This window comes from Manis javanica, chromosome X (genome assembly GCF_040802235.1).
Source record: "Manis javanica isolate MJ-LG chromosome X, MJ_LKY, whole genome shotgun sequence".
NCBI classification, from domain to species: Eukaryota; Metazoa; Chordata; class Mammalia; order Pholidota; family Manidae; genus Manis; species Manis javanica.
Window position 1 is genome coordinate 88,551,532 of NC_133174.1, and position 25,770 is coordinate 88,577,301.

A 25,770-nucleotide genomic window follows, 5' to 3' on the forward strand; every position below is an offset into this window, starting at 1 on the left:
TGGGTTTTATATAATATATGTATACACATACACACACATATATATTACAACCTACATATAGAATTCACTATATCTGTATCTATATAGAATATGCATACAAAAAAAAGGAATATATAGGCTTTCTTCCCTAATTTTTTTGTTACTTCCCTAAGTTTTTTGTTACTGTCTGTTTCTACCTCACTTTGTTCATAAAAAGATAGGAGGCGGTTTGCTGGTATTCATACTACTGGGCTTTCATTTAGCAAACATGTTCCGCATGGTTATACCTTAAATACTTCTGTTTAATTTATAACAACTTGAGGGAGTCATTATATTGGTTAGTGAGATCAAGTTGTTACAGGCTCAATTATGTCCCCTTCCCCAAATTCATGTGTTGAAGCCCTAACCCCCAGAGCCTCAGAAGGTGACTGTGTTTTGGAGCTAGGACTTTTAAGGAAGTAAGTTAAAATGAGGTCCTTAGGGTGAGGCCTAATCCAGTATGAGTAGTGTACTCATAAGAAGAGGAAATTGGGACACACACAGCACAGACGTGCAACCATGTGAAGATACAGCAAGAAGGCAGCCATCTACAAACCAAGGAGAAAGGCCACCAAAGAAACCGAACTTACCAACATACTTGATACTAGATTTCTAGTCTTCAGAATTGTGAGAAAATAAATTTCTGTTATTTAAGCTACCCAGTCTGTCGCATTTTGCCAGGGAAACCCTAACAAACTAATACATAAGTATTTACAGAAATGATGGTATATTTCAATCTTAACATCTAGTCATTGCCTGTGAGATATTACTGGGTCATTTTCCTTAACAGAAAGCTACAGCTTTACAAAGACTGCCAGAGACCAATATGACAAACTGTCCATTATGCACAAGAACATGGTAAAGCTGTATGAGAATCTTGGAGAATACTTTATTTTTGATACTAAGACAGTGATCATGGAAGACTTTTTTGGTGATCTCAACAACTTCCGAACTTTGTTTCTGGTGAGTAATACATCTGAAAACTACATTTGTTTCTTGAAATAATCTCTTCTTTTGGCATTTTATGTACCTATTGACCATACGGATTTCATGTTAGAGTGCTTTAACAGGAATTGACAAATATTTTATACCTGTGACATGGATAAAAATTGTTGGCTGGCTTAATGTACAAAGGGGACCTAAATGAATTATCTTCAACTTTGGGTATACATAGGAATTTTTCTACTAATATTATATAGAAAATGAATGAATTGGTACTGTAATGACCTGAGTTTTATACACTGTAATATTATAATTTGACCTAACTTAAAAATTAATATCTAAAATCATCTTTTACTGAGTACATTAAAATGTTGTGATTTATGAACAAGTTCCTTTCATAGTCTATGTGAGAAACTGATTCTAAATTGGACTATGTAAGTAACCTTGAATACCTAAAGTTCCTTTCCAAATATGGGCTACTGTTTCAAACCATAAGTCTTACAGATAATAGTAAATATTAGCATTAACAGGAGGTGGGCAACATGGTGCCAGTTATGCTGCCAGAGGGGAGCAAAAGCTTTGTTATATAAATTTTGTGGAAATACTTCTCCTCTACAGCAAGTGAAGGAGTGGAAGACCACAGATTCTGATTCTGATAGTAGATAGTATGGAAATATATGTACAATAGTTGATATCAAACTAGAAGGTAAAAATTCATATTTTAAAGACAGAATTCTAGGAATTATCTCCAGCAGGAAGATCAATTAGCAAACTAATCCATTGCAGTTTGAGGACTTACCAAGCATAGAAATTATATTTCTATCCCCTAAGCAGTCATTTGCTAAATAAGACTCCCTCTCTTAATTAATGTTGTTACCCCTTGAAATCATTTGATTTTGATGTGACTTCCACAGTCTGCATTTGCTTTTACCAGCTGAGTTAGGACATGTAACCCAGAACACATCCTAGTGTTGTTAATAGAAACTAAACCAAAAACTTTATAATCATTTGTCTTCCTTTTGCTGAGAATATGAGCTTATTTTGGTTTTTGGTCTTTGTCTCAAAATAGATCATATTTAACTTTTTAGTTGGCCACTAAGTAGTAAGATGTATTCTAGTGACAGTGAGTAGTCAAACTTTTCAAAACTTAAAAGTTATAAATATGACATGAACGTATGAATACCATTATGTCTACTTGGATTATTCTCGAAAGGTAAAAAAAAAAAATGCTGAAAAAGAATGGGGAATAGAAAATATGACTTCAGTTGACTATTGAAAAGATAAATCCAATAAATTATTTTTGTAACATTGGTGTCTACAGGTCAATGGAAATAAATATAATCTGTATTGTCAATCTCTCTTAAAAAGTACTTTGTTTTAACAGGGATTGGATTGTAAAAACACTGTCTATCACATTGTGTGCCCCCCCCCCCCCACCTCCCCAGTACTTAGTGTACTGACACAGGGTGGAACTTAAGTGTACTGCTTCCATGTTGCAGCATTTCTTTCAGGATAATTCCTAAGTGACAGCCTGTCTAGTCATATTACCAGATGCTTAGAAGGCTGGCTAAGTATTATACTTGTGTTATTTCTCAATCATAACTTGTTTTTAAAAATGTAAGGATATCATTCTTAAGAAGACGTAATTCTGTGTCCTGATGCTGTCACTAACAAGCTATGTGACTTTAAGTAATTCATATCGTTTCTAGCTACCTAGTTTGTTTGTTTAGTAAAATGAAGGGATTATACTGCTGGTTTATAAGAATTTATTCTTCTCCAGTAGACTACGGGTCATGGTCACAATTTCAGAGGTACAGTCATTATATTGTATGCATCAACAGGATATATTTTTTGTCTACTGGCTTCATTGTTCATGTAGCTTGAGTACAGAGAAATAATTTGTCAACCAGTCATTCTCATTGTAAAGAAGTTGATATTCTGAAGTCCAGTTCTGTGTGCATGTAGGTTAACTTCTTGAAAACTGGCTGAGATTGAGTTTCAGAGCTTTCAGAACAGTTAACCAGTTCCCACACTGCGTCCTGGCTAGCCATTGCCATCTGTCTTACAGAACACTATTGCAAACTTCTACACCACTTCTGTCAACACGACACCACTTTTATCTACAAATTGTTATCAGTTTACTGGCATGAGAACTAAGTACACAGCCTCTTAGCTATTTTGAACTCGGGCTGTTTGTGGAACCCTTCTGGGCATTGGTTTCCTCATCTATAAAAAACAGATAATTCCTACCATGTCTTCCTTACCTCTATGTGAAAACACCTTGTAGCCTATGCTATGCAGATGGAGAATATTATTCTCTGTTTATCCATTTTATTGTAATTTATTGAGAACCAGCTTGATTTCAGTACTGCTGTAGCCCAGAGATGAAAGGAAGAGAATAGTTTCTATCCACAAATGAAGGGAGACACACAAGTAAATGTGGAATAATTGGATCAGTGCTGCCATAGGACTATATCAAGTGCTGCTATAATAACAGCAGAGGAACTGCCTAGCCCTGCCAGAGGTGGCCAGAGAAGCCTTCATAGAGAATGTGACATTTGGGCAGAGCGTGGAAAAACCCATACAAGTTTGACAGGCAGACTTTGACAAGCAGGTTTAAGGGTTTTACACCTGACCTATAAGCCGAACACTCCTAAATCAACATCACCGACTTCAGTCAGTCATTTGTGCTTACCATGTTCCTGTTTCATAGTGAGCTTAAAGTGATTTCACTTTCCCAGGGGAGGGAAAAACCCTGAAAGAGACACAAAAATTGTAATCGCCAGAAGTTCCCATTTTCTTAGTGCTTTGTGTGTTTGGCCTCAGGGCTCTTAGCGCTAAAAGCATACCGGACTATAGATGGAAGCAATAAAATACCAGTAGTGCTGAGAAGAAAATAAGAGTTCTGATTCATGTACTACCAGAAATTACTTCCAAATGAGCTCCGAGTTTCATCTTGGGAGATCTCTTGGGCATGTGTAGCATAAACAAATGCACATACCAAAAGCCTTCCTCAGATATCCTCTAAAGGATGGAAGAAATGGAAATAAACAAAAGGGGTTGATGTATAGATTAAGACCTTTTTCAAAGTAATAAAACTCAAATTAATGAAAGCACAATTGGGTAAGCTCTATGAGATGCTGCTCTATTAATTATTCATGTCATTCATATTATGTTTTACTCAACTAATGATATTAAAGATATGCATGATAAATGTCCTATATATTGACATGAAGATACATGTAAATTGGAAACATTTCTATTTTCAGAATTAAAAATCTCTTCCTTGTTAACCTCTCTGAGATCATCAGTTTTAAAAACTCCTTATAAGCAAGATTAATTAATAATTCCTAAATTTAAGTTCAGTATTTCACAGGAGAAAATAAGATTCCTTTATATGTCTAAGTGTCATTTTTGCTTATTCTTCTTTATGCATCAGTTATTCCACTAGTTCAAATAGTTGACTGCACAGTCTTTTTTCTTTCGAGATATTTTGAATAGGATATTCGTGTGAACATTGTTGAATATTCAAAATCAGTGAACTTTATAGGTTTCACCACCATGCAGTATCTTTCGTAGGCATAAAAATTAGTTTCAGCTGTTGGGAAAGTTTTTGAGGTAAGTATTATACTTTAATAACTTTCATAGCTCCAAATACATTATAGAAAATATTTCTTTTCTCTTTGCAATCTGTCAGTTTCCTGCTCTTCTGTGTGTTTTTGTTTCATTTTTTTAAAGAACAATGTGTTGCCCAGTCAATAAATATTTGTTGTGTGTGTGTCCTCATTCTATATCTTATATACTAGAAATATAGGAGCAAGACTTTATAGGATTATTAGATTCATTGACATACTAAAGAAGAAAATGTTACCATTACTATTGATCATGCTGTATGTAGCAGGTTTTCCCTCAAATAATTATTCGCTGTTGATTTGATAAATAAACTTTAACCATTTTTTTAATCGGGACTTTAACAATTCTTGAACAGCTCTTAGATGAGCGTTAAAATGACTAAGTGTTAGGAGGCTAAGTGACATCTATCGATCATGGAGTTTACACCGTTTTTCAGTCTTATTGCTTCTACCTCCTAAATATCTTTTGTATCCGTCCATTTCTCTCCAAGCCCACTGGCAGTGTTTTAGTTCTGGGCCTCTACCATTTCTCAGCCGGACTATAATAATGATTTCCTGACTGGTATCTGTGTCTACTTATCTTACTATTTCTAACTTCTAGTCCGTTCGCCACATTATAGTCAGAGTAAAATTAAAAACAAAACAAGATAACCTTACTTTCCTGACTTAGAAGTCTTTAATGACTTCCCTGTGGCCTCAGAATAAAATCTAAACTCTTTGAAATTAGTTTACAAAACCAAAAGAACTGTGATCACTTTAAAGGCCAGACCATCTACCATTAGCTGAATGAGCCATAATCACTTAGCATGAACTCTCCTTCCAGACTGAGAAAAGTATGGAAAGTGAGAGCAGCAGAATAAAACAACAAGAAGTAGAACAGAGAGACACTTTGGGAGCACAGTATCAAAACTAAATAAAGACTCAGAGGCCAATGTGTGGTTGTCATTATGCCTTAACTGCTCCCATAGCTAGTATGGCATGGGAAGTTGTGACAACAGAGGTCAGTATTACCTTAATTCTCAGTTAAGAATGTTCTTCCTTCTGTCTTCATTAATTATTCTTTTAAAATCTATACTTGTGTGGAGTTCCTTGCATAGCCATGTTGGCTATGGGGATACTTGATTTTGAGAAGCTGCCATATTTCTCTCAAACCATCTTCCTCTTTACAAGGCCTCTATCATGTCTCAATCTATAATTGGAGAGCCAAAGTGAGCATCTTCATTTAGTTAGAGTCAAAAGACTAAGCTAATAATATACAAAACATCGTATTCATTCGTTAAAGATAATTTGCCTTTAAAGAAATGAGGATGTATTTTTGCATAAAAAGGTTGTGTGTATAATTCCTGATCCAAGGAAACTAAGGTATTTTGACACATTTTTAAACCTTCAATTCGCAAACACTTGACATTTAAAGGAAACTTGATCACAGTATTATAAAACTAGTAGACTTATGTAAGAAACCAAATACATTCTTTAACAAAAAAGAGTCTTAATCAGTAATATAAAGTATTTTCTGCAATCCCAGCATGTAAAATCTCTATTAGATGCCTTATGAATTGATGCATCTTTGCTTTGCCAATAATTCCTCAAGGATGCCCTTAAGAAACTCTTAAATAGTATAGTTCAGTGTGTAAGCCAGATGTCTCCAGGTCTCATCACTTGTGAATTCAGGTGGGGGTCACCTTAGTAACAATAGTCCAGATATCCCAGATTATCTCTTGTTCACCCCCACTGACAGAACTCAAGTTCCATGCAGGATCTCCACTCACACAAGTGCATCTGGAGTCATCTCATATGGACTCAAAACATGTCATCTGTAGTCACCACTTGACATTTGCCACAAATATTTATTTGAATGCCTACTCTTCTAGGATGATGTGAATCTAGCATTAAACAAAGCAGACAAAGCCCTGCCCTTCCTGTCCCGCTGCAGCACCACCTCCCCATCTGCCAAGTGCCTTTTGCTGGCAAAGCTGCTTGGGGTTGCCGTCAGCGACAATACCTCCATCTGGGCCAAGGTGGAAGACTCCTACTGCTCTGGGTTGCCACTGATCTTTGTGGTACTACAGTGATGTTATGCTCAGTTCAGAGCAAGCTGTGATTCAGGCTCCTTCATAAAAATGGTTCCTTTCTCTTCTCTTCTGATCCCTTTCTTCTTGGAGGCTTGAAAACAAATTTTGAGTCCTAGAGATCTGGAGGGGATCTGAAAATCATAAACCCTTCTACTGCAGTCCTTCCTCCCTTTTGTTCAGACATCTAGGCCTATATCTTCCTTTTCGTAGAAGCCAGAGATAGGAAGTACCAGCATAAATCCTCTCATACAAATAGAGCCCTCGGTGCCCACCAACTCCCTCTATTTAATCCCACAGACCCAGGTGAGCTCTTTGAGCTCAGCTAGGACCACCCTGGCTATACAGCTTTAGAATTATTTTGAGATATTGCAACACTTTGAAAATAGGCAATCCATGTAAAATATATGGTAACTCTATTAAGCAGAATGTTTGACCAGAATACCTCATTCCCCAGCTGTGTTGCACAACAGACTTTGGTATATTATACAAACATCACTGAATTCGTCTGTAGAAAAGATGTGACCTATCAACTGTTGTATTCTGTTTGTCTACTTTGGGCCAGAAGTAGTTGTCTTATTTTTCTGATATGATTGTCCCTTGTATAAAAAAGTTAAACATTATATCATAAGGAACTAAAAGAAAATGTGCATACATGGTTTAAAGAAAACCTAATTCCCCAACAAGACAAAAGTGCCTACTGGTATAAATGGTTTTTAAATACATGCATATTTTAGATTAATATTATAAAACTTTTAAATATCATAAATGTTTCTTAAACTATTTCTAAAAGTTGTCAAAATTGTTTATATGGCAGGCTGAATATTTCCCTTTAAAAAACCAATACAGTGTTGTAGTTAATGCTGAAAACGTTAAGAAAATCAGTTCAATACCTACTTCTCTTATTAAAGTCTAGTAAGAACTCAAACCAGGAGACAAAATGCATTATCTTTAGTTCTAGTAACAACAGCCCACATAGAATTTTTCAAGGAAGTGTTTCTCATAAATAAATTATTACTGAATGATGTCCAAACACCAGGAAGTAGGAAAGTTATAAGATAAACAGTAGGGTACACAAACTGACCTTTTCCTGTGGCCTTGATATTAGCCAAAGCTATTGATTGCTGTCAAAGCCTGCCAGTGAGAACCTGAATGGGCAGATCCCAAAGGCTGATGCTCCTGGAACCACCCTCTCAGCTTGATGAGTTTTTCTTCATTCTGCTTCATCCTTATTTGTTTGTCCATTTACTCATCAATCTTTTCTCAGAAAAGACACCCAAGTCAGTAGGAGGCGAGACTCTCTCTGGCTTCCTTCCAATGGAGCTCCTTTTCCTGATATGCCCGCTCACTTTTCCCCTCCCACTGCCACCCAGTTGCTTTACCAACTGGTGCAAGTCACGTCATCTGAGAAGCACTCCCTAATGCTCCCAATCTGGCCTGCATAACCCTTCTGTGTGCTTTCATACCTCCATCCGAGCATATTTTACCCTGTAATATGTCCATCTCCATACCCTCAGTAATCACTGTTATTAGCCTTCAGTGGGTCAAATACAGTGAATGAGTTAATGAAGAAAACAAAGAATGAACCAAACGACCAAAGATGAAAAAAAATGTTGACCCTCCAGAGCTCACGTTCTGATGGAAAAGGGTGGCAAAAGAACAAATACTAATAATGGAACATGATACATATACCCAAAGAGCTTGTGAGCAGAGAGAGAGGCATTTATTCTGTCTGATTTCAGGAAGGCTTCAAGAGGCAGTGACATAAAACAACAAAGAAACAAGCAAAAACAAAGAGGCAGTGACGAGGAAACGGCCCAGCCATTGTTTCACTTCTGTATGGCCTTTCACATTTAAAAAATTCCTTTCCTTTTCGTTCTTCCCCATCTTATTTGGTGTTTATGTTTAGTGGCAAACATACATTGTTTTCTAGTTTTCCATGCTGCGTTCACAATGGAGAAACAGCTATTTCCAGACCAGCAGCGATCAGGCAGTTGTTAGGATCTAAAAGTTATCATCCATCATGTGTGGACAGGCAGTAACCAAGCTTCAGTTTCTTCTTAAGACTGGCAGCTGTCCTGAGCAGAGCAATAGGCCATCAATGCAGATTATCTAGGGCAAAATCAATCGCTTCAAAATCAGTGAGTTGTCCAATGTTACTTTAGGGCAGTCGTTCTCACCCAGGGGTGATTTCTGGGGATATTTGGCTATGTCCAGAGACATTTCTGGTTTTCACAACCAAGGAGAAGGTGCTGTTGGCATTTAGTGGGTGAAGCTGGGGACACTGGTAAACATCTTGCAGTCCACTGGACAGCCCCCCACAGTGAAGAAATACCTGACCCAGAATGTCAGTAGTATTGAGATTAAGAAACCCTACTTCAGGGTTATCTGAGAAAAAAAATTTTTTTAAGTCTTAAGTGGAAAACAATATGAGATGATTCAAATTAAAAAATGTGTACTAATTAAGTTATTAATACATCTTTTTATCACATCAATGTAATTTTAATGAAATTTCAATCAATGCCTTGTACTCTAAGGTTTAGTTTAGTTACTAATATTTCCAATATCTTGGAAGGCTCATACGGCTTATAAAATTTTTATATCATCTATGTAAATTGTAGGAAAAGTGGAAACAATAAACAAACAAAAAAAATCAATGGAAATTCTGCTACCCAGAGATAATTAGTATTAATACCTTGGCACATATCCTTCCAGGCATTTCTCTGCATGTGCATATGTTTTTAGATTTTGAATGTATTTTCCCTAAAATAGTAATAAAAAACAGTCAAAATTTATGCCCTAAATTTATATTTACTTACAAAATCCTAGCAACTTATGCCTACATGCATATGATGATCAGCATTTAGTGTTTGGTGCCATTGGTTATGTTTTCAGTTGTGATTAGAAATGTTGTCTCCTTTCATGATTTCTTTTTCTAAATACCTATCTTTGGTACCATGCTGCCATTGATGATTGGAAGCCACCTGTAAATAAACCAATAGAATCTTTCCTTCTCTGCATTTTCTGCCAGTCGGGCCCATTCGCACTAGTGTTTCCTAAGCGTTCTGCTATCTCTTGCATGTTTTGATTTTAAGAGCCATCACTTACCTCAATTAGGCTGTCTTTCAGTTTACAAATGCAAATTGTTAATTATGTAAAGATTTGTAATTTAATCACAGAAAGCTTTAAGAAAATACTATTATTTAAAATCAGAACAAGTGTATTCCTAAATATATATCTATGTATTTTTTTCCTCTTGTTTTCTTTCATTCTCCCCCTTGAACAATATTTCAAAGTCACAGAATACAGTCTCTTAACCTGTTTCTTTTTTTTTTCTTTAAGATCTGAAACATTTTATAATCAAAATGATGAAACGGTTCCTATTTTGCTCATTATCTGTCTTGCTTTGTTTTCTTCAAGTGTTTGGTGGCACTATAATCAGAATTTCCTGATATTCCTGACAGGGCTTGTGCAAATCAGAGATTGCATGGTGTTCCTGAAAAGCCAGGGAATAGACTAGTCATCCATTCAAATCTTGGCAGTGTCTATTAGTCTTTAAGATCTGGTGAATTCTGTGTTCAAATGAATGGATTACTCAGGATGATGGTTTAGTCATTTTAGTTTTAGTTTTTCAGATTTCATTGATAGTGAACATAAGTTCCATTTACATATACCAGAGATGTTATAGTTTAGAAGCATTTGGTAAATGTCAAATTTGTTTTTGCTCAACTGTCTTTAGTTTAGGAGAAACTAAACTAAAATTTTCTGTACATTAGAGATACATAAATGCAACAGTGATTAGGAAGAGCAAAACAGATGATTAACTAAAATGTGGATGAAACAACAAATATAACTATAGTGACATATAATCTCTAAATGAGAGTTATGGATTGATGCCCCCAAAAATTAGAAACTTTATTTTGAAGGTTATATTTAGTGTTATAAGTTATCCTTCTTCATCAGATAATATCTGTAAGAAAGTATTTACCCAAGTACTTGCTCCTTAGTTTAAGATACAAGGTTTATAAATAAAAATCACGTTAAGATCAAGCCTCTTTAATACATCATAATTATGTGGTTCATTCATACTTTATTAAAAGTCTAAAGCATATAATATTTTCCTAGAAATATGCTTTTATTACATTTGGGCACTATTTAGGCAAAATATATTTTTAGGTAACCCCTTAGGAAATAGACTTTAATGCATAGGCCAAATTAATATATAACTATTACTATAACTGCTTGTATGTGTAGATATTGTTGCTCAAGGATTTTGGTAAGTGCTGAAAAATAATTGCTTTTAACTCTGCTTTTAAACAGACCAGGATGTTTTGGTATTTGCTGTTTTTCATAGTCTGTGAGGATGGTTTTGGCTGCCAAGTAACAAAACACACAATTAAAATTGGCTTAAGAATATAGTTTTATTCTCACATATCACAAGAAGTATAGAGGTAAGGCAGTTAGAGTTAATTTAGTAGCTTAGTGTTATAACCTAGAACGTAGGATTTTACAGATATTTCTGTTCTGCCATTCTTGGCATGTTGCCTCATGGTTGCAAAATGGCTGCAGTTGTTCCAAGCTTCACATGCAAATACAGTGATACATAACAAAGAAGAGAGTGTTGCCTCCTGTTAAGCTTTTTTTTTTTTACCAAAGAGAAAAAATTTTCTGGAAGTCCCTGTGCAGGTTCTTTCTTCAAATGCTGTTGTCCAAGATTGGATCATGTGCCTATCTCTAAACTAATCACCATCAGGGAGAATCTTAGACTAATCAGGATTTACCCTTGCAGTGGGAGTAGGGCCCCTTCCCTGGGCTTTTGACTGTGCATAGTGTGAACAGCCAAACTAATCTAGGGCTCTGGTGGCAAGTAAAAAGGTTGATGTTGGATGAATTAGTGCTGGCAACTAACAGTATCTGTCAAACAGATAACACAAAATTACATTGCTCAGCATTGTTTGAATTATCAAATTTTCGTATTGGCAAAATACAAGTGAGTGACATGTATGTGTGAAATGCACACTTGTGTTCATTTAAATAGTAAAAAAAATCTTGGATAACAGAAATGTAACTAGAAAACATTATTCGCTTATTTTGAAGTTATTCTTTCCCTGTTTATTTTCTGTGTTAGCTGGAATATACTTATATGAGACAGCTCTGCTTTTCCAGTTTGCTTGTTTACTTCTCACTCATTCATTCATTCAGTAAATATTTATTAAGTGCCTACTAAATTAGAGACACTGTTCTAGGCACTGGCACTGTTTAGTTTATTAAAATCTCTGGTCTCATGGATCTTAATTCGTAATAAGGAAAGTGAGACAAAAAACTATAATTATTATAAAAGTTTATTATGTGTTAGAATATAATAACTGCTATGGTAAGAAAAAATTGTTCCAAATGGAATGGCCACATGACAATGACTGAAAGGTTTCAGTATTTAGTTATAGAGTTCCTTGTACAATCAATATTTTAAATTAGTATTTAGATGCCACCATTACAGATTTTTCCCTGAATATAGGAATCACTGAATTTTCCTGTTTAGAAGAGTTCACTAGTTACAATTAGATGATTTTCATATAGACCCTAACTATTCCATAGGCTGTGTATCCTTATGTGCTATAGGAAAAATAAAAATGAATTCTGTCCCTCTTGAAAGAAAGTCTTGCCACAGGCTTTTTTATTTCAGTTAAATAATCATAACCTTGTCTTCTGGAAGATGGAGGATTCCCACACAGATCTTTACCTAGAAGCATGGTACATTGCCAACTTTTAGACACAGGTCAAATTCAAAACTTTAAAGGGGAAACTCATGAGAAGATATCTGTCCTTTTCCTAATATTGTGTCTAAAGCTATGGCTCGTGTCCTTGTTAATTGAGTAAGTTACATCTGTCCTTTTTCAAGGGAAAACAAAGCAAAGCAATACTTCAGACACATACTAATTCAAGCTCAGTGACTACTTCTTCTGCAAGGTAACTCAGATACTTTATTTTGGAAGACAAACATTAACATCCCCCAGAGTATTTCTAGACAGGAAACTCTGGTGAAAGAAGGGAGGTATAGCAAAGCATGTAGTGGAGTAAAAGCATATTTTTAGTGCCAAAAATATGAAAAATCATAAAGAAGTTGCAAAGACATTTAGTTCATCTTGGATTCCTTTTGCCTAGCTCCTTGTTCTCTGCCAGCTGTCAGCTGGTTGATCTGATAAACTAATGAAGTACTAATGTGTCACTCATTCTGTACTACATGTGTGCCCTTTAAATTCAGGACAATACCTTAATCCAGCAGAGCAATTCCACTGTCAAGAACTTCTTGCAGCATGGTTAGCTGATAGAGGAGGTGTTTGGAGGAAAGTCGGCCTTTCTTTTACCTCTGAAAGAACATCATGTATGAGGCTGCCAGATCTTCCTGGGCCTAGGATTCTTTTTTTCCCAATCAAGGATATTGTACAACTTACACTGTCTGTTGTGGTCTCATAATCTAGTTTCATGATCTTTGTTTTTCAGAGTGGCCATCCTCTGTTAATGGCTTCCCCATCATATGATAAGAAATCAGCAATCTATGACCCAGGGGTGAAATCCAGCCTGCCCTCTGCTTTTGCAAATAAAGTTGTATATTGGTACATAGCCAAGCAATTTGTTTATGTATCATCTGTGGCTCCTTTCACTCTGCACAGGTAGTGATGAAGGCTTGAGCCAGAGTCCATGTGACCACAAGGCTGAAAATATTTACTGTCTGGCCCTTGACAGAAAAAGCTTGGTGACTCTTAATACAGAGTGTGCAAACAAGGGTGTTGAGGTGAAATTCTGATAGGGAATCATAGAAAACAGATACAGTCTTCTGCGTTTTAACTTTCAAATGCAACCTCTCCTTAAGAGGCGGTAGCTTTAGAGACGGTGGGAATTAGGAGTTGTGTTGGAAGAGATGTAGTATCCACTGGGCTGTGGATTTCTGCTTTCCTTTCTGGGTAACATTTACTTCTTATATACTGCCCCTGAGTCAGAAATACTGCACTCATCTTTCATGCCAAGTAGGATGACTGTAGGGGTGCCCCCAGCCTTAGTGTGTGAGACCCAAGTCATGCTCAGCCAATAGTTCTGATCTCACTTATGCATCCCTGGGAACAAAACACTTAGTGCCTATATTAGGTACACAATATAGGCTTCATACTTGATACTTCCCTCTACTCTACCTTATAGTACAATACACATGTAGCATTATCAGTAGAACAACCTTGGTTTAGATTTTCAGTAGAACTATCTCCTCAGTCTATTTCTTTGGATCCCCATCCTTCAGTTTTAAATATGAGTATTACCAAGGTCCACCCTTGGTCCTATGTAGTTTTTCCTGGACAATTTCTACCTATTCTCATGTTTTCTACTCTTTCCTGAGTTGCAAGCTGATTCTTCAGCTCTAGACTTGAGTTACTCTCTGTTGGATTCCCTTAACTAGATTCCCCACAACTATCTCAAACTCAGCATATTCAAAATGGAACTCACTATATCTTTAGCCAACTTCCTCCCATTTTCCCTGTCTTGCTTAGTGGCACAACTTGGTATCTTCTTCTCCCTCACCAGTCACATCTGCTCAATCCCCAGTTCTTGTTGATTCTGCCTGAATCATCCTCACTTTAACTGCCCTGGTTTTGGTGTCTGTGCCTTTCCCAGAACAACTGCGATTATCTTTACAGACATCCTGACGTCAGTCTTAGTACCCACCAAACTATCTATACCATTGCCAGCTATTTCTTCCTAAAACATAGAGAAACCCACTCACTGGGACACCCACCTTCTTAGAAGCCTTTAATAGCCTCCTAGGGATGACAGGAAAGTCTAAACTAGCATTTGGAAATCCTTGGCAGACTAACTCCCCTCAACCACTCTTTTTTTCTCTACTTGGAATGATATCAGGTCACAATCTCTTACCCACTGGTGAAATCATTTTCATCCTTCAAGACTCCATTCATTGGCTACTTTCTCCATTACATCTTTCCTAATACCTCCTCCCTAACTCCAGGGAGAATTAATTGCTCCCTATTTTCTATGCCCATATCACATTTTTAATGTGGTATTATAACATTCCACTTGTTACAGCTGGTGATGTGTTAGACCTACCTTCTTCGCATTGTGAGTTCCTCTGCAGTGAATGCATCTTACTTGTCTTTGAATTTTTATCACACAGCAGAATGTGTGGCACATGGAAGTAGCCAGCAAATATCTATTCCTCAGTAGCCACATTTGTAATTGATAATCATGCTCCTCCTGTGCTAGAAATATAATAAGTGGTATTTTGTAATAAATGCTTCAAAGCCCTCTAGCTGTTTTCTTTCTCCTTCCCCTTCCCCTGTCCTCTGTCTGCCAGATTTTTAAAAACTTTCATTATTTCAATGACAATTTTGACTGTTCAACATTGATTCGGCAAATATCTGACTAAAGTACTTAAACTTGTCTACATTTACCCCATCACTTTAAGTTATGAAATCCCAAAGTGAACTATACTTCCAACGTATAATTCTTGAGAAGAACTATCAATAGGCACAGGACATTCTTTGTGTTTACTCTATTTTACTTGTACATCTTAGTAGCCAACCTTTTGTCAGTATTACTTTGTGATTTACTATTCACTTATGACTGAATATAGCATCTGAAATCTTCATTATTTATCCATAGCCAGCTACTCTCTTGCTTAAGTCTCTAGGATATTTTTTTCTCTTTATGATAAAAATCATTAAAGAGGGAGTATTCTTCAAACATATACCTGATCTTTCTACCTTTTCTAAGTCTTGCCATCTTCAAAGACCCTTTGAAGAGAATAAAAATTTCAATTTCTCTCTTTTTGGAGAATTGCTGTACTTTAAAAAAAGGAAGTAGGTGTAAGTTTTACAGGATAAAATCTAGTCATATTAAATTTCTTTCATCATAGCTTAAGTATAAATATAATATGCAGAAAATAACATTGGGATTTCACTGTACTAGTGTATCTGTGAGTCAGAAAGGCATTATACAAAAGTTCACATTGAAAGAAGTCAAATCTAAAACATGGCATTTATTATTACAAAGTTTTGTACAGGAAATAAGTGTGTCTGTAAACTCCCTAAATCCCCTAGTAGGTTATTTGTCCAACATGTCAAGCCTAATGGTAAAATCCCTCTATACCAATAAATACAGCAACTTAAGCAGAAGATTCATGATGAAGCCAGAAAGCTCCTCTATAAATAATGGCATAGTACCTAGGGAGGAAGGAGGTAAAGGAGAGGGCAGTAGATCATTAGCAAAGTAAGAAAAGGATATTCCCAACAGTAAGTAAGTAGTGACATTTGGCCAAATCTAGGTCATGATCAAGGATATAACCACAAGTGAGATGTGCATTCCATTGTGGAATGAAGCTGCAGTGTTCATATATGCATGGAATGGCTTACTTCCCAGAAGGCAATCAACACTATAGAACAATGTTCTCATCAAGTTTTGAAAAGACGATCTTAAAGGAGAATATCTCTGGTTCTAACCTCTATCCCATCCAAACCCAATTTTGAAGCGATCCATCCAATAGCATTGTTTTCATAAATTTTCATAAATCAGCTCTTTCTGGCTCTAGGAACCCTGGATTCATGGTGTCAAAGAGACATAAAATTGTATACTCATTATTTTTCCTGTTTTACAAACTAATGACTCAAAAACATATACCTACATAGCCAAAATAGCCTAGAATAGAAATCTGAGGCATTCCCTATGGGTTTATCTCATAACTCAGGCTCTTGGCATGTTGTCCCAACCCCTTTAGCAGCTAACTAGCTAATCTTTCAAATAAGTTCCTAGAGAAAGCACTTTCATAACTTGACTTCATTCTACTGCTTTGTCATCCTTCCTGTAACATTCTCTTTAATTCTCAGAGTTTCTTTTCCTAGAATTCAAATTGAGGCCCTATTATTCTGAGAAATGTGGAAGATAAGATTTATCTTTTAAATAAATACCCAGTTCATGTCCATGGGTATAGTTATATCCCTTACTCCCATCTTCCCTGAACTTAATTATCCATCTTTGGTTCATGGTTTGGCAGTTCCCAAATTTATAGCACTTCTCTTACTCTTCATCAGAGTTCTTTTCAGATTTTTATATATCCCTTAAACAGAAGAGGATCCAGATTTTCTGAGGCCTGCCTTTATACAATTTGGGAGGAATCATTTAATTTAAAAAATATGAAAAATATCTTTCTTTTGCGAGTGTTACGAAATCACATGGCCAGGTGGACACCTTGGCAGCACCCCTCCCATGCAGATGAGGGGTCGTGATGCTTTTGCTTCATTAACTTCATGGTGAATCTTGTTTCTGCCTTAGAGTTGTTCTGCCCATAAATTAAATACAGCTCTTTTAAAAAGGCCAAACTGTCAAAAACAATAAACCCAAGTAAGAATATTGTTATTACATGTGCTAAGCTACTGTTTACACTAAATTAATCATCACTGTGTTCGTTAATTAAGAAATAGTTACTGTGTTATCATCCTTTGTATTAGGTGCTACATTGGCTTATACTAAGGGGTGCTTATCTGAATGTAACATCACACATGAAGCAAGCTAAATCAACACAGTGCCTGCTCTTTCAGAGGCTGTTAAACTAAGCCAAGACTGAAGCTAACATGCATAAGGGAAATAGATGGATATCTGAATGTATGTTAAATATTTAACAGGTATATTAACATTCTGTATAAGAAAGGATGGGTGTATCTTGTAGTAATGATTCGGGAAGGAGACCTGGGTATCTCTAATTTAATCTGAGGGAGGAGACGTTTACAGGTATGCTCTCTCTTCTAATTCATGAAGATTTCATTTCCTTTACCAACTATACAGCATGGAGGTGTCAGGTTAACTTCAGGACCCCTGTAACCTCTAGGGACTGTGTTACCATTCTTTTCCATGCTTCGTCAGCCTCCCTTTTTATTTGTGTTGCTTGGGCTTCCACTTCTTGTTTAGTGGTACATATATTTCTCTACATATGAAAATTATCCTGATTGTTCTGACAACATCAATAAAAGAAAAGGTGCAACCCATAATTACGGGAAGGACTTCTTGCTGTCAGTATCCTGGAAGGTAGGACAACAACTCATCAAATAACCATTTTCTACTTAGAAGAACAGATTTCTGATTGGCAGTCAAGATGACTTTGTGAAAAGTAAATTGCGCAAAACCATTTTAATTTAATTCTGTGAAGGAATTGTTAGCCTCTAGTCCAAGAAAAAGAAATCTCACTTTATTTGCTAAGAATTTGATCCTTTCCCATGTGACATTCTCAGTGATAACTGGAAAAAAAAAGAAGTGGGGGCTGGATCTAGACTCTCGACTTTTGAATACTATTTGAACTGACACTAAAGCAGTACTCCAGATGGCAGAGTCTGGACTGACTTAGAAAAGGACTCACACTCTAGTGCTGCTTTGAATGTTTCCTGCTTCTCAGTGAAAGTACAAGTCATTGAATACACATAAGGGTACATTTGTCTCAACTTTTCTGCTTCATTGGCCGCTTCTTCCTTTCCCTGCCTTTCCCATCACCCAAAGGACAGAAAAATTATCAGTGGCAGTATATCCAGAGTGATGTCTAACACTTCATTTACATAACTAATTTTGGGGGGGGATGTGTATGTTCCCCTGGAAATAAGATCAATTTTAGTTAGAGGAATTAGTAACATATAATTAAGGACATCAAACAGGTAGTATAGACAAGAACATGCACTAGAAAATTCACTAGAAAATTCACTAGAAAAATATTTTTGAATCTTAGTGGAAGAGTGCTAATGATGTATCAGCAATGTATAAAGTGTGACTATTTTTTAAAGACAAATCAGAAATGTATAGAGTCAAAGGAATGTCACCCCCCTCATTGGGTTAATTGAAAGATAATGGCATTGTCCTTAATATTTTGGAATGCCTGTTTCTTATTTTCCCTAAGGGTTATATAGCATGTGCTTTAGTCTTTTCAGGGATATTAAAATCATGGTAATTTGGGGGTGCACTTGATATTTGAAGACAGCCAAAAGTTATATCGAGCCCAGTTTTGTGAATAAGATGTATGGTCAAATTGATTAACAAAATCTCTGATCAAAAATATTGTGACTCTGTTGAGACTGATTTCATCTGATTCAGAGGTCAATTCTAAAAGAGGAGTTTCAATCCCAAAGTAATGGTTCTCACCAAAATAAGTTTATGGCTTCCCAAGGTGGCTATTTGATGGACAGGCTTCATGGTATCAACAGATATACTGGAATCAACCTTACAAGTTTATAGTTATGTCTTAAAATATTACAAAACAACGGCTATGATATGTTAGGATAATTAGAGCATGGAAAGCTGGGAATATCCTTACACTAGAGATTGGTTAACCTGTCTCTTCAGGTATTTTTTATAGCTTTGTCTGTTTCTTTTGTGGGAAAAAAATATGAGGATAGAAAATCCTGTAATTTAAAAAATAATGTCCAACAAGTAGAGAAGACCCAGAGGAAAAAATAAACATTATTAAATTTATAGCAAGAACTCTTTTTGAGAGAGTTGTTATTCTAGAAAATGGTATTGAGTAGCTTAATTTGGAATCCAAACAAATTTTCTAAGGCCTTTTCTGACCCCCATCCCTCCCTCCAACCTTTATCTGATGGACTAAAAAACTCCCCTGGCATTGCATTTGAGGCTCTAGCTTCACTTTTGTGAAACTCAGGTACAATAGTCGTTCCTGGGGACAAGTTATACCTCCATGAAGAATTTTTTTAGGGAACATATTGACCGGGTTTCTATTTCCCAGTGGCCAGTAGATGAGACACAGGCTTAAGAAACTGACAGCTTTTAGTTAGACATAAGGAAGTATTTCCTTTTAGAAGTGATTAAGTATCAGCATAGGTTCCTACGGGAGGTCATGGAACCCTATTCACAGGCAGAAATCTAGAGCAAGCATTTCTTCAGGGCCCTTCCTATTCTGAGACTATATTTCTACTTGTCAAGGTAATTCAATATTCTTCTCCAACTCTCCAAGGTGCTTTTCAACACAGCCAAATTGGTCTCATCAAAAACCTTATTGATTGTGCTGCCTCTTCCATCTTCTAAGATGGTGACAGTAATAAGGCAGTAAACTTAGCTCTCAGATCTGTAACATATCACATGTTTTGTCCTTCCCCCTCACCGATACCTCCCCAAGATGTTTCCCATTAAAATATTGTGTCAGTCACTTTAGAATTTCATTTTGTTCCTTTGGTTAAAAAAAATATATATATATGGATTAACTTCCTTTACGTGCTCAAAGTATGTCATAGATTTTAATCAAGTACAGGCCCATAGAGGCATGTCAAATTCAATTGTTTTTCTTCCTCAGAAGGAAAAAGGGATACTCAAATACCTACTAAGATGTGTATTCAGGAACCTGCATTTGAAAACCGTGTGTATGCTACGTATTATAAATTGACTTCTAGGTAATCAGTTCAGCATCCTAATGGACTGTGACAGGAGAGGCAGTTTTCCTCTAACTTAAGATCACATGTTTTTGCAGTTGTAAGGCATGCTTTAAAAGAAGGCCTTGGGGATCACAGCCAGCCTTCATTATAGGTGCATGACCGCTTTGTAACCAACTGCAAGTTTAATATCCAAGGAGATTTGCATATAACAGTTCTTTTTTCTTTCTTCTCCTTTTTAATAATTTACCTTTGAGATTCTCTTCACGACCACACTGGTGGGCAAAGATCTGTTTGTCTGTCAAATCTGCAGATAGGTACTGCATGTGAAAGATACGTTAATTTTTTATTTGTTTCCTAAGGAGACTGAACAGTAAGCTGGTTGTGCTGAATGCAAGAGGGCTACTTCAGTGAATACGTACTAGAATTCACTTAACTGGCTCCCTCACCTGCTATGGATCGGTTTCTTTGATGAGCCCCCCCTCTGCCAAAAGGGAGTCACTTATACAAATAAACTCAAGGAACTTTTCACATAAACCTTCCACTGGAACCTTAGACAGTTTTGTCTTAAACTAAAAATCACTGTAAAAGCTGGGCATGACTAATGTCTCTGGATCCTGCAAGCATCTCACTCAAAACAAACATCTCATTTTTAAAATTACAATGCATCTCTTCTTTTAACCTTGGAGGTTCTCTGTAAACACAAATCTCTACATGAATGGATTTTTGCTGCAGAGTGTTGAGCTATGTCAATGTGACAAGTGTCACAGATATCAGGCCTCCAAAACACTAAGCACACTAAGCACTGGCATTTTTAGGAAAATACATGCAGAGGTCAGTGAACTGTAACCTACTGTGGTTAGGAAGAAACCTATCATTCAAAGGTAGATGGTGCTTATTTTAAGGCCACTAAGATTTTCCACAATAAAGGAATATAAGGGGTACAGGGACCTATGTGTAGAGATGTTCTTGGTAATTTAATGTTTTGAGAATCCCCAGGCTGAAAGCTATTATTATGTCAATAGAGTAGCTCCAGCTGCTAATTCTTAGGAAATGTGAAGACTCTCCCAAGTTTAACTAGATTTTGACCTTTTATGTTATGAAGTCTACAGTAGGGAAGATGGAGCTAGAAGTTTGTTAGGTTATTTTGTATAAGGTGGTCAGGGAAGGCCTCACTGATAAGGGAACATTTGAGCAGAGACTTGATGGAGCTATCTGAGAACAGAGAGAACACTAACATAAACGTGCTGAGGTCATGAAGACCAATGAGGCTAGAACAGAATGACCCAGGAAAAGATAAGGGCACAGGGTAGTAGAGGGCCAGATCACATAAGGCCTTGTAGGCTATGGGAAGGACTTTTGTTCTTTAACTCTGTGTAGGAATAGATGGATTCTTTGACAGAGAGAAAGGAGGAGGAAGGGAGAAGGGGAAAGCAAAAATTAAAGGATGGCTGTCTTACCAATGGGTTTCAGCCCCAGGCAAGTTCACTATGGATTCAGTGTGACCAAAAAAATGACAGTAGAACGTTCTTGGGGTGAAAGGGTTATACCCAACTTTATTCCCATGGTAGCGAGTCAATCACTAAAATCCTGTCTACTCAGAGCAAGTCTGCATGCAGCAAACTGGTCTCAGCCTCTGTGCCTCTCTGCCTGCAGAGCCTCTCTGGGCGTCTATCCTCGGCACTGCCACCACTCCAGGCTCTACTTTGCTCTCCTGCTGCCTTACTGCCGTGCCACCGTGTCACCCAGAGCACTGGGCGGAGCTCTTTATTTATAGAGTCAATAGCAATGTATTGCCCCACACATGTGCAGTGAGCTAGTCAACCAGGGCCAGGTGAGAATCCTGGCCACAGCAACCTTCACTTTATCCACAATGGGAGACAGTATAATCCAGAAAGGAGATGAAGAGAGAATAATTAGGTCTAGCGGAAGAAGGAAACATAGTATTTCAGGAATCTAACAGGGCAAAAAATGTCTATTTTGTTTGATTTGGCTGAGCAGGTTACCTGTGACTTATATACATCTATCATCCATACCATATTTACATAGGTTAATAAGCATGACTTTAATCTCCATCTAACTGTAATATCAATGCATTTGTTCAATGTCTATTACTGAGATACCTAAGTACTTGAGCAAGTGAATCAAGGTTTCAATTACCCCAATGAGAAAACAAATTATACCTCGCAGTTACAATCATAGTTGATTGGTTGATGAGGTATTCATGAGATATTACATAAGAGAACCTTTATAGGTCACTTGTACCATAAGTGGAAATTTCTGGGAAAGAAAAAGTTTACCAGTATTATAGTGCTGATAAAGTCTTCAGAAGTACTGACTCTCAGAGCATAGTTACTACAGCTGAAAACTGCCGCGAGCATTTGTCATGACTCTTTCAATCCAATATGCCCTTTAAACACAGTGAAACTTTAGAAAAGGAAGATCTAATTTTGCTTGATGTTAATGAAAGAGTAGGATTCTTCCCTTCTTTAATGGAGAGCCTTGATTTTTCCCCAGTCACAGCAGAAAAAAATCTAATGGCTAATTGCTACATCTTATACAGGTTTTTCCTCTAACTATCTGGTTGTTCAGTTATTTGTTCAAATGCTGAAAAACTCAGCTCATATTATACCTTCCCATTTGTAACCTGACATGATCATTCTAAAATGGGAGTGAGAAAGATCAGGAAGAGTATATGAGTCCTAATTTACTATTACCTTTGGTATTTTTTAGGATTTGCCCTTACTTGTACTAACAAATAGGGACATTGGCCCAAGTTGTACATCAGCTATTGGTAGCATACATTGGGGTCTGTGTTTCCCAACTGCAGCAAATTGCAAAAAGGTGTCATTAGCCAAAACAATTCAAGCAAAGAATACATTAGATATCTATATGAAGCAGAGAAGAAGGAAGGAAGAATAATTTTTTTAATGAAAATTTTGTTTTGTAAAATGATGAAAAGGTCCTGTACCTGGAATTGCCATGCTCAGGACATACCTGAAACAGTGAAAGCACACTGCTGCTATAACCTTAGTTCTTTGGTCTGGACCTTTCCATCTCTACCTATTTTGCCTCCTATTATGCCTAGAATTAAGGAAGAACCCCATCAATAAGCAAAAGGGTTATACTATTCATTTTATCTTCTATTTGAAATCCATCAGCAGAAGGTTTTCCATCAGGACTAGCAACCATCTACGGATAAAGATGGAAAAAGTAGAAGAAAACTTAGCAAAGACTGGGGTAGAAGACTGAGTATAGGCTAATTCTCCTGACCCTCTGTAAACTTTTAGTCACACCAAGTGAATACCTGAGTATGAGATAAATATTCACAATAAATAAATAAAAACAATCTTACACTTTCCAACAAATGAACTTTTCTCAGGGAGTATGTGCTTCATTTTCTCATGGAGATGACCACACTAACTCCAGATGTTCAAAAACAAACAGTAGCACACACACAAAAAAAAAAAAAAAGAAAGAAAGAAAGAAAAGAAAAAGAAGGAAAGGAAAACCACTGTCTTCCCTGAGGAAACTTCATCTCTCAGTTTATGCCACAGTTCTGCAAGAAGTGTTGAACCTTAAGTAACACAATGCATGAATTTCACCATTAGTCCACATAGCAAAATATACTGTGGTTTCATTTTTTAGATTTGTCAAATATGGTATATTGACACAAGAATTTTTCCCCAAAGCTTCCCATTGCTCATTTTATCTATACCTTTTTTCTCTCAGCTCAAATGGGCAAGTCCTACTGTCTATTCAAGGTTTGTGGGTATCAGAAAGAGTGTATGTTTCATTTCATCATATTTTTACCTGATATTGTAAGATTTCCATGTCAAAAAGATTCTTCCTTCGACCCAGTGTACAAGCACATATGCGGGCATACTCCTGGGTTGGGGGAAATGGAGTATAGACCCTGAGTTGTATGGGATGTTGATATTGCCCACTGTGAAATAATAATAACCACCACCATTCATTGAACACTTTGTATGGGCCTGGCACTGTGCTTAATGGCTTTATATGCAATTTCTCATTAAATCACAAAACAAAACTGTGAAGTACAGGCGTTTCACAGATAAGGAAAGGAGGCTTATGGCAGTTAAGTAAATGTCCCCAGGGGATAAAACATGATAGTCCCTAGATAGTTAGGATTTGAACTGGATCTCTCAGCTCATAACCACCATCCTTTGTTCACAGGGGTATGCTGTTCTACTTAGAACATTTGGATTATGGGCCCTGATTTCAGAAGAACAAAATAAATAGTCCTCTTTCCCATCATTTTTACTCTGGGCATTAAATTACAGATTGGGAATTTTTAGAAATCTCAACAAGATGCATAGAAAATGAAGCCTTAGAATCACCATACTTATCTAAGAAAGATAGGAATTTACAATATCCATGTCAGCAGTTTTTTAATTTAAATTTTAAGCATTCTATGTTATTTTAAAAAGAGGCAATTAAAAGAAACAATCTAAAATTCTGAAGTGGTTACCATAAAATACAAAGAAGGTAAAGAAACAACTCTAAAAGCACAGTTTGAATTAAAGCTAAGAGACAATCAGATGCTAGGACAACTCAAGATTTCAAGACAAAAATGTGGAGAGAATTTCACCTACATCATTGAGTTTTCATTAAAAGTAATATCTCTGTGACTCATATCTAGTGTATAGAATATTTTCAATGTAATACATACCAGGTTTCCTTATTTTGTTGCCAAATGACTTTATATAGTATCATTTATGAATCCTTCTAAAATTCCTGATAATGAAGAAATGCTCAGCAGTGTGATCACAGTATGCTTCTGGCACCAGAGTTACCAATTTATTCACCAGGATATTTCCAATTTACATTCTTTTATGGCTGTGTGACACAACTCTCATACAGTGTCCAATACTGTAATGAATCACAAGTATTGCCAGGTATATTCACATAGGTATCCAGGATGATCCAAAAACGAATAGATTTCTAGCCTTTTTTCCCCCATGCATGCCGATTGATAGTGATATATATGGATTTTTAAAATTACCTTAGATGCCAATAATATGCTACAATTGAAAATCATGTTCAGTATGCTCATGAGGGTAGACTATGTCAGGATGGTAGGTTACTAGTCATAGGACAAACACATGTAGCCATCTGTGTCTTAATGATCAAATTCTTACTGTTCAAACTTTCAGATGTTTCTATTATACATAATAATCAGCATCACCGTGTATTAAGCATGTCTACTGTACCAGGCATTGTCTTCCTTGTTTTCTATAAACATTATTTCCCTTAATCTATTTAACAACCAAGTGATTTGAATAGCAGTGTCTCCATTCTGCAGTTGTGGAAACTGGAGCTCAAATAAATGAAGTAACAAACTTATTCAAGGTCACATAGCTTTTAGGGTAAATGATGGGAGCTTGGATTTGAAACCAGGTTTATCTGACTTCAAGATCCATTTTCCTTCCTAATTGCTCTGCTTCCTCATCTCTCAAAGAAACTGTCTGCTTTCAGCAGGATCATAGTGCTTGCAAAGTGCTTTCTACAGTCAGCACTGGTATAAGGAAGCCACTGAAGACAGTGGAAGTGAGGAGAGGCTTTTGGTGGTGATGGTTTTTGTTTTCAAATATCACAAGACTGGAAGATGCTTATGTCATGGAGACCTTACATGAATGAGGCTGGCATCTGAGCCCTTGGAGTTTTCTC

General features: G+C 36.6%; 1 protein-coding gene across 6 annotated transcripts in view; it reads left to right on the plus strand.

The window, feature by feature from the left end:
• DIAPH2 (diaphanous related formin 2) overlaps nucleotides 1-25,770 on the plus strand; it is a 943,365-nt gene that overhangs the window by 703,729 nt on the left and 213,866 nt on the right. For all 6 annotated transcript variants that reach the window (XM_073227594.1, XM_073227595.1, XM_073227592.1 and 3 more), the window contains one exon: nucleotides 817-981. In XM_073227594.1, coding sequence (XP_073083695.1) covers nucleotides 817-981 — 165 coding nt within the window. The remainder of the gene's footprint in view (nucleotides 1-816; nucleotides 982-25,770) is intronic.